The following is a 10,783-nucleotide window of genomic DNA, read 5'->3' as shown; positions in this document are numbered from 1 at the left end:
AGGACATCAAAGCAGATGGGTGAGCATGATTAACTGAGCCTGGAATGGCTTTTAGAATTTAAATACAGCCAAGATACAACCAGTCATTTGAGGTTCAGCCAGTGGAGAAGCCACAGCCTTTGGATCTACAGTAAAATCATTAAAGATGAAAGCAGTTCTGCATCTAACACACCGGGTGTGTGATCTTTATTTTATAGGTATAGAAGATAGACATTGTTGAAGAGAGGAAAACGCAGTTTATTATGTATGCCTAGATAAAACAAGAGCAGTATAATAAAACAGCCCTGCAATAAATCAAATCTTCAAAAGATTACAATGTTCAGTTTTTATTTAAAAGGTGTTAATTTATTTTATGGTCATTCTGAAGGCTGTAGTTTGTGCTGCTGTTGATCTGTATTGGGTTATACTGAGAGGTGTTTCCAATTTGTAGTCTACCCTTATTCATATTATTGGATTTGGCTATTCGTTCAATAGCCCAATGATTTAGCAGCTCAAATGTCATCCAAGCTGCTGGTTTTATCATTCCGATGTTGTCTGACTGATGAGTTATCACTGAGATCTTATCTTCTTAACTGTGCATTATGTTTAGAAACTACACGACTGGGCACTGTGTCAACCATGTCCTAATATATCTTTGACTAAATATCTACAAATCTGTGTGTCATGGATTATGATATTTCTCCAGCGTAGCACCTGAATGATATGAAATACAGTAAGAGAATCCACAAGCTGCTTTGGGACTCTTCACTGCAGGAAACAGAACAACATGTTGGATTTTATGAGGCTGGAGCAGAGTTGGAGGAAACTGCATGCATACCGCAGCAACTCCGCAGGGGAGCTGCAACCACATTGCAGTGGAAAAGGTGGTTACTTTTAAGTGCTGATACTGTAAAATGGGCTGGGCAAGTGACCACAAAAAAACCCCCCAAATAACCAAAAACAAATCAGGTAATGCTGTTTTAAAGTTTTTGTGTAGGTTTTTTTCTTTTTTTTTTTCATTAAATCATCTTCTTTTTTAATTGTAGAAATAATATAATCTTTGAGAAAATTGTTATTTACTCACAGTCATCGTGATGTGATGTATTTTTTTATCCTGCCACTAGGTGACGCCAAAGACAGAAATCTTCAAATCATACATATAGTGGCTTTAAAACACTAATCTCAGAGAATGTAATTATAAATATTTTAATATAATTAAATTCAACCTTCTCTTGCTTTAGAACTAGAAATGGTCTCCGGTTTTATTTTTGATCTTTCATGTAGAACAAGTAATGAAAAATAGTTCACTAAAGAGTACAAAATGTTATGTTGATAGTAACTGGGTACAAGCCTAATGTGTGGACTTTTAGGTGTTTATAATACATTTATTGTAAAAAAAAAAACAAAAAAAACCTTATCTGATCAAAGCATCTTATATTCTGCGAAATGTAACAAAAGTTCTGGTTTATTAAGATAATAAAATACATCTGATTTAAATGTCAATGTGAATTACGAAAAAAACCAGGTGTCTACAAAACCTTTTGGAGGATTACATGTACAGCTTTGTGTAGTTGTCACCTTTCACCTAATTAACTCAAAGTCTGTAAGTAAATGAAGTTGAACTTTATCCCACACTGCAGAGACCTGATGCTGTGTAAAAAAAAAAAAAAATCCAATCTAGTTTCACCATCTGTTCTTTCACTGTGTGGAAAGGGCAGAAGTGAAAAACTTCTCTCTCTCTGTGAAATTAATTAGAAAATTCCTTCAGCCACTATTGGCAATTTGTCATTACTGATAATTTATAGGATGGCTAGACAGCTGAACATGTAACCAGTGGTTTCTCTTTTCCTGGTGGCTGGACTCTGGTGAAATCTCTTTCATTTAAACACTATAGATCACACCCATGCTTTTAATTTTGGTCCTGGAACTAATCTGAACTAAATGATTTTTTTGCAAATGAGTCATTTTAACTGGGGGGGTGGGGGGTGGGGTCGGGGTCTCATTGAGCATGTTAATTGAAATTTTCAAAGATCTCAGATGTATGGTGGTCTGTGACAGTGGCAAATGAGTCTATTCTGTATTCAAAGAGTAGGTGAAACTAGAAACTGCTACATGACTAATATAATATAAGGGTCATATATCACAGTTGTCACATGAAAAGGCTCAGGCTGTAGATTCAATCAGATGGCTTGGACAGAGAAAAGTTGATGCTGTTTTGTTTGCACTGTGGCTCCCACCACCCAAAGTACATTATAGTGAATCCAGATAGACAGACAATCCTCTGCCATCAGCAGGATGATCAGCAGACACTCTGCCTCAGACACGACACCAGACATGAATCTATGAGGAAGCTTAGCCACAGTAGCTAGGAAGGTAATAGGAAGAAGACTCAGAGATTGATCAATGACAAGAAAAAAGGGATTTATTTAGACTGTTTAACCCCAAAACAATGAGATGAAAACAACAATAAAATCAAATTTAACTTAATTTGGCTTAACACACTTGGCTGTATCACATGCACACAGCTACACAAATATCCTTCTTTCTTCCTTCTCTGCTCTCTGTTCTCCCCTAACAAACACCAATTCCCCCTTTATGACAGTTAAACGACCATGTTACTTGTATCAGCACACACTGTCCGCATAAACAAATACTTTACATATTCCTTACTATAAGCCAAAAGAAAAAAGCAGAAATCATGCAAATTCTAAACAAGCAAGGTAAGAAATACAGTACATACAAGTGTAATAAAGGTAAAATGTGTGGTCTCACCCACTTTGTCACAGGATCAAATAATAGTTTGTTACTGGAGCCACTGCATCTTCTCTTGAATCACAGAAAAATATACGTATTATTGTCTCTTATGAATGTATCCTGTCTTCCATAAAAAACACATGTGTATGTATTTTCTAAAGGTGTTCGACATGCAGAACAGTCATCAATACTACCACATATTGTGTCTGACACATATTGTGTCTGACACAATATGTGGGAAATTTAACTGTAAAACCACCAACTACATGAACTACTGCAGAGACTATTGCAGCATAAACCGTATTCCTTCTGAAATGTTTTTTTTTAGTTGGTTGTTAACTGAACTGAAAGGAGGACACAATTTGAATATTTAATTCTTCTGAGCAAAACTGAAGCTCTACTTGCTATTGCACACAGGGCACACGTTCAAAAAAGGGGGGAATCATGCTATCTTTATAGAGCATCAACCTTTGGAAACCGGTGTTTACTTATAAGCAAGGTCACTGAATGGTTGGCAGTGAACTACACAGCCACAGAGCCATATGATTCATTTATTTACGACCTTATGACCCCTACTGACCTTTCCCCTTGTGTGCACTCCTGCAAAAAAATGACAGTTGGTCATTGTTATTCCACTTGTACACATGCTCCTGGCAAATACACACTCACATCAGCATATTTTCAGGTCATGGTCCACTGAAAACACAGTCTGCCCTCCCTATAGGCTGGAGGCTGTACGCATACAGTGTTACATATGGTGCTGCTGTATTGTGGACTAATAATATGGAGGAGTTAAGCTTCACTAACTGCATTAAAAGCGCCATATAAGGCTTTAAACACTGCACCGATGAAGCTCTGTCTCCATTGTGTCGCACTGATATCTGAGCTGTGGATTGAACTGAAGTGTTTTCTTCTAATAGATTTTAATTTAAAAAAAAAAAAGTGACGATGGTGATGTGATTCAATCAATTCAGGCGCTGACTCCTCATTAATTGACGAATCACACTGTTTGGTTTTAATATTCACAAACTTGATCAACGTATGCATTAATGGCACAAAACATCTCATTACCAAAACTGCTCTGTTCAACGTGACGCTCGTGACATCAGCGTTATCACCAGCCACGCAATCGTGCGTCTGCTTCTATTTTTACACAAAAAAGCTATTTTTGAACTGTGGTGCACCGCCGTTCATCAGACTCTGGCAGATGAGACAATATAAGTAGCAACAGAGATCGAAAGCGTGAAGTATTTTTATGTCCTTTTCAAAGCTGCCCATCATGTCAATGCGCAATTGCGCAGCCAAGAACCTCTGAGCGGTGAGTAGCAGGAGAAGGGTGCTTGAAAACTACCGCAGCGCCGCACGGGAGGAATGCTCCAGCTGTGACCCAATTCCCATGAAACGCACTTCCAAATTTCCTCATAATAATCAGGTGAGCATCCTCTCTATGAATCCCCTGCGATCTAATCGTAACCGCTGGAGAGACTGCTGCGTTTATTGAAGATATTTGGAGCCTGGGGAGGGTAAGCATGACAATGTACTGGACGCATATATGTTGTGACTGCAACTCACGATGACCGTCTGCATCAGGACTGTGGATGCACTCATCAAAAGTTTGGATATTTAAGAGGGGGGCACCATGCACGCAGCGGACATAGTTGCTTCCGTGTTGGTTTTAGGGATTATTGTCGTGTCGCTGCTGTCCAACGTTGTGGTGCTGATCTGCTTTCTGTACAACCCGGAGATCCGCAAACAGGTACCCGGTCTTTTCATTCTCAACTTGACGTTTTGCAACCTCTTGCTGAGCGTGTCCAACATGCCACTAACTCTGGTCGGGCTCATCACCACGGGCTACCCCGGAGGCAGCGGCTTCTGTCAAATTGTTGGTTTCCTCGACACTTTTCTCACCACAAACTCCATGCTCAGCATGGCAGCACTCAGCATCGATAGATGGGTGGCGGTGGTGTTCCCACTGAGCTACCACTCAAAAATACGGCACCGGGATGCAGTGATAGCGCTGGGATACACGTGGATACACTCACTTTGCTTCTCCACAGTGGCCACTTGTCGCTCCTGGGTCGGGTACAACCACCTTTACGCGTCATGCACCCTCTGCAATGTAAGGGCGACGGGATCCGGCATGCAGTTCATCATCTTCAGCGTGGCTTTGCACTCTCTCACGTTCCTCCTCACACTTATCGTGATGTGTGTAACGTATCTGAAAGTGCTGAAAGTTGCGAGGTTTCACTGTAAACGCATCGACGTGATCACCATGCAGACGTTGATGCTGCTTGTGGATATTCACCCCAGGTAAACCATAATCAGAAGTGCATTAAGTCTAATCCGTTTGTCCTTTTAATGCAGTTGTCTTTCATTGAAATGTCTGTCTGTTCCCTTTCATTTTGTCCAGTATGTGAAGCATCCTCCACCAATACTTGCTCTTCTCCTTATTCTTGCAGTGCTGAAAGGCTTCATTTATTAATTGATTTGTTGTTTTTATTTTAATAATGACTGTACATATTTATCAACCAAAAATGCAGATGATGATTTATTGATGATTTATAGCATGTTAAAGAAAATATCTTTTGGGTTTTGGACTGTTCCTTTAAAAAAAAACAATTTGAAATCATCTTGGGCTTTGTCAAACCATTAATCTAATTTTTTGGCAATGAAAATTGACAATGGAAATAGCTGTTTGTTGCAGCTCTGTTTTATATTATGAAAAGTGTGTGAACTAACTGAAAAGATGCAGCATATACAGATTAGGCAAAACTTTCTGGGGCTGCACAAATGAGTACAAAAGTTATCAATCCTTTATCAATCAGTCATTTACATTGCTACCCATTACTACCTGTTATTAAGGTCAGCAACTGTCTCTCATTTTTTCCTTTCCATCATTTGACATCCACTCTGATTTCTGGTCAAACAATTCAACTTTGAATTGCTGTAATTTGCATAATGACATCTGTACAGTGTGAAATTTCTCCAATTTAAGCGATAGAAGCGCACAGTTCACTGCATTCCTCTTGTCCATCCCACACGCTTTCTCCACGGACTGCTTCATTATGTCCGCGTGTCTGTGATCATGCCTCCTGGGTAGATAATGGTACCTGTGTGCTTTGGCAGTGTGCGCCAGAAATGCTTGGATGAACAGAAGCGTAGGAGGCAGAGGGCCACCAAGAAGATCAGTACATTCATCGGCACATTTGTGGTATGCTTCACCCCTTATGTCATTACAAGGTGAGCACAGATTTATGATTTACTGTTTTGTGTGTGTGTGTGTGTGTGTGTGTGTGAGAGAGAGAGAGAGAGAGAGAGAGAGAGAGAATGCAAAAATGTGAGGTATTTAATGCCATGTACCTATCAAAACATTTCAAGGTTTCCTGTCTTTTGAATTAAAAGATGAAACAGACCACTTAACTACAGTTGAATTCTGTACATTTTGTCTTTGTTCAGCAATAGAGAAAAGTTTTAAATTAGCTTGTCCGTTCAGCTTAATTTGTAGAACAAATCTCCCAAGAATTAATCGATTTGACAGAGTGATTCTGGGTTTTCAGTTACCTTGTTGTGGTTGCTAATGTGGCTTATCGTCTGAATACAGATGGCGATAATTATTTTCAATGTTGTCTCGCTATCTCACATTTTTAACTGCTTCCTTTTTCAGAATGTCATAGCTTATTGGTTCTACACACATTTCTAATCCTTTTCACCAAGCCTCCACAACTGGGGAAGATGAGAGGGAGAGAGAAACAGAGGAAGAGAGAGATAGAAAATGAGTCAGTGATCGTATCACTGGCTGTCATTAGTATTAGCCCCAGTATTAGTGGGGGCAACCTGCCAAAAGCTGCTAGATTTGTGGAATGGAAAGAGAAGGGAAGCACATTAGAAGCCGTTTGGTGGTGAGACATGTAAGACTTAAGGAGATCACACTAATTAAGAAGACAGATTACCAACAAAACAATGCTCAATAATAAATGGCTATAATTTGATTTATTAGGACAAAATAGGCACTGGATGTATCGTAAAATTATTTTAATCTGCAAGAAGCAGCAAAAATTACACCCATCAGTTCACATTCCCCAACTCAGTGATGACATTTCAGTGACATTTTCACAATATTAAAGCACTGGGGGATATTCATTTGCTTTAGATGTCTTCCACTCCAGTTGCACTGATCTAAGAATTGGCTCAATTGCTGCACTGCTGCATTATTTTTCTCATTGTGTGTGACTTTTTTTTTTTTTTTTTGCTTTATTTGAGTTAGAATTGTAGAGCTCTTCTCCCCAGGACCCATAAACCCTCACTGGGGCGTGCTATCCAAATGTTTGGCCTACAGCAAGGCAGCAAGCGACCCGTTTGTCTACTCACTGCTCCGTCACCAGTACAGGAAGACCTGCAGCTTCCTGGCTAACAAAGTCCTCAAGAGGAGTCCGCTCAACTCCTCCTCCCTCAGGATGGAGAGCAGCATAAGGAGAAGCGATGCCAACTCCAACGCCACTAACAACATCCAACCACCTTCTAATGCTAACAAGCCGCTCAGCCAGTGAAGGTCATCACCTGCAGAGACAAGGAGGGTATTTTTTCCCCCAACTGAAAGTGTCTTGGATTTGACATCTTACTTCGAGGTATACACTCATGAGACGAGGGGTATGACAGTATATTGACCTCTCTGTGATGGTGTAACGTCAGAGCTTGTCGCCTAATTACTCGTTAAAGAAGAATAGAACGACCACTTATGTAGGTTGTGTATGTAAGTTGTATGGCATTAAGTAATTCAGTACAAGTATAACACTGTCTTTTTTCTGCAAAGAGTGACAGTCTCCAATGAGATTAATGAATTTTGTAGCATACTGGTAGATTTGTGTCAAATAACATCATTTTGGTGGTTAAGTTGTTAGCAGTCGTTAAAGGCACAATCTTTGATCCAAATGCCCCACCTCTAAAATCACAACACAGGAACGTGCTATCACTCCCAAATTGACAAGTTAACAACTAAACCTTAAGTATTAATGATTTCTGATGCAGTTTAAAGGACCAATGTGTAAGATTTAGTGGCATCTAGCAGTGATGTTGCAACCAAATGAATACCCCCCCACCCTCCCCTTCCATGCATGTAGGAGAACCTACGGTGGCCACGGTTTGTCTGTTCTGGGCTACTGTAGAAACATGGCGGTGCAACATGGCGGGCTCCGTGGAAGAGGACCCGCTCCCTTTGTAGATATAAAGGGTTCATTCTAAGATAATGAAAACACAATGATTCTTATTTTCAGGTGATTATACACTAATTAAAATATTAGTTATGAATATTATATTCCATTTCTGCCAAGTCCATTCCACTAGAGGCCACTAAATTCTACACACTGGTCCTTTAAGGTTTGGTCAAATCAGTAATGTATAAACATAAGAATAAAACTAAACACAGATTGGTAGATGTCTTTTCATTACCTCAGTCATATATATACTATATATATATGACAGAAACTGCAAATTATATGGTCTCAAAAATCACTTATTGGACCTTTTAAATATAAGGAGTTTTACTTCCCACTTGAACTGAACGACAGAATTTTGTCAGTAAAGTTGAAGCATATAACCTCGGACCTCAAAGATGATTCTCTAGCTGTATAAAGTACTGTATGTGTTCAAGGGAAAATATAAAACACATTTTGACAGTGCAGTCACGCACCTCACTGACAGTTTATTTGAGATTATGATGTAGCTGTAAGGCCTGAGTTTTAAAGTGCCTTTCAGACTTTATGAACTCTCTGATTTAATCAAAACACAACAGAGGAAACCTTTCACATTCTGTCATTTTCTTGGTATTCTGTGCTGTGGTTAAATGTGATAATAGAGCCTGTTGGGTCACATTGTAAGAAAGTTTTAAGTCATGTTAACTTTGTAATACCACCATGTTGTATTGTTGCATCAGGCAAAACAGGGTCAAATATTATTTGAATGTGGTAGCAACTATTCAGTGATGTGCAATTAACATTCCAGCTCATGACATGTGAGCAGCTATGTGACGTCAGGGTTGTAAAAACGATTCATTTTGACAACACTAGCAAATCAGGATGTTGTCTTTAAATTTACTGTGAGAGTATAAAGCCTGTAAGAGGCGTAAAATCTATTTATTTTTGTCAAAACTGTGTCTGATTTTTGCTAAATACGTTTGTGATTTTATTGCAATAAATGCTGTGCATTTTGACATTTTAAAAAATACCTCACCAATTTTGTTCTCACACATTTATTATGCGTGTGTTCACTACTATCCGACTGGAAATAATTGGCACCAAACCAGGATCACAAGACAGTTACGCAAGTCTTCACTTGAGCACAAGACAAGTCTGCCCAATCTTAACACCTTTATTCTCCCACGCTGATTAAGTCAAAGAGTAAGAGAATAATTAATTTGAAAAATCATCTAAGATGTGTTCCACCCACCACTGCTGCAGCTGATGTGGCAACAGAACAAAGACTTTTTACAAAAGCATCAGGGCTGAGAGTTAAAGGCTTTCTTAATTGCAGAGCTGCTAGAAGGAGTGGGAAAAGAAGAAAAGGAGCCAAGAAAAAGTAGGTAGCACCTCACCAAGTTTAAATAGTTGTGATAGTGCTGAAACACTCTGGGGATCTGTATCTTCCTCATTTATCCTGGCAACTCCTCTCCATCCTCCTCACCTTCATTATAAAATGAATTTCCATCATCTATCCTACACATGCTCGCTAGTTAATCTTTTTCTTTCCATTTCCCCACTTTGATAGTAAGTGCCTGGATTGTCTCCATCAAAAAGAAACAGTCATGACCGGTCAGGTCAGTCAGGTCACCAATCAAAGCTGCTTCCAGTGACTTTTATTATTCCCCAAGGGGGGTCAAATCTGCATTTACAGTATTACATGTATTCACAGAGTTACCCAAGGGCAATTAGTGGAAAGTATTCACAAAGTTTGGAAGGATCCCCAGTCTGGAGGTGTGTGTATACCTCATCTCCCTGGGAGACTCAGTGAGTGGGTGAGAGGCAGACACAAACCTGCCATACACGAAACACTGCGTAGAGACCTTGTGATTAAGCCACAGAGCGTAGGATGAACAAGAAAGCAGAGGAGGGAGGAAGGGAAGACGAGTGCACTGGCTGACATCACACAACCCCAATGTCAGGGCGGGTGGTTCTCCCAGTCTCACAGACTAAAAGTAGTCCCCGTAGAATATTAATCAAAGACTGGATGAAGCACAATTTCTCATTGGAAATTGGATATGTTTCATGTTTCATGTAATACAGAAGAAAGTGTTGAAGAAAGTGCATCTGGTGTATTTTACCATTTATTGAAGGGGTTCCTTCATGTGCAAAATGATGCAAAATCTTAATCCCTACTAAAAAAGAAGACAAGTCAGGATAGACCAAATATGTGTCTACTGAGTTATTTTGAGAATTTAAGAGCAGGAGTAAGGTGAAGTGATGGAAAGCTAGATGTACATGATATGTATTTACAGTAAAGCTGTCACATCCACAGCAACAGAAGTCACTCATGCACAGCGACTTCTTTTAATCAGCAGCAGGAACACTGAATTTCATACATAATGAATCATCCACCGCACACTGAGAAAACTTAACTGATTGATCATTTCAATTTCTTATTCTTTGTGCCAACAAAAGAGCAAACAATGTGTTTCACTGCAAGCTCCCTCGGGTTTGCTCATTAATCACATAAATGTGTTGCAGGTGTAACACATTAGTGGGTGTTCAAACATCACAAATTCCGATCACAGCAAACAAAACATCCAGTGATAATGAATACTGGAGATATGCCCTTACATTTTATTGTCTGAGCTTTACTTAAACAGCAGCCTGACAGGCTTGTTCATAACTCTGCCAGTGAAACTATAGGGCTGAATACTGGCGTATAATGTGAATCATGGGAAAGTTGGACTAAAATGTCATGGTATTCCCCATGCCCTCAAGAAAACTGTCTATTTCTGTCCAGGAATGCTCTGTTTGTTTTTGCTGTGGGCTGTAAAATATTGTTGTTGTTTTTTGTCTCAAAGGCATTTGCAGTA

At 39.4% G+C, this 10,783-nt stretch overlaps 1 protein-coding gene across 1 annotated transcript; it reads left to right on the top strand.

The window, feature by feature from the left end:
• Nucleotides 1-2,070: 2,070 nt before the first annotated feature.
• On the top strand, nt 2,071-8,926 carry LOC137197173 (G-protein coupled receptor 26-like). The gene is made up of 3 exons (XM_067610378.1): nt 2,071-5,043; nt 5,860-5,973; nt 6,998-8,926. Exons 1-3 carry the CDS (start codon nt 4,373-4,375, stop codon nt 7,278-7,280), a joined length of 1,068 nt encoding a protein of 355 aa, XP_067466479.1. The 5' UTR covers nt 2,071-4,372; the 3' UTR covers nt 7,281-8,926.
• The last annotated feature ends 1,857 nt before the right edge of the window (nt 8,927-10,783 follow it).

This window comes from Thunnus thynnus, chromosome 14, assembly GCF_963924715.1.
Source record: "Thunnus thynnus chromosome 14, fThuThy2.1, whole genome shotgun sequence".
Taxonomy (NCBI): domain Eukaryota; kingdom Metazoa; phylum Chordata; class Actinopteri; order Scombriformes; family Scombridae; genus Thunnus; species Thunnus thynnus.
This window is presented reverse-complemented; position numbering and strand designations above follow the sequence as displayed.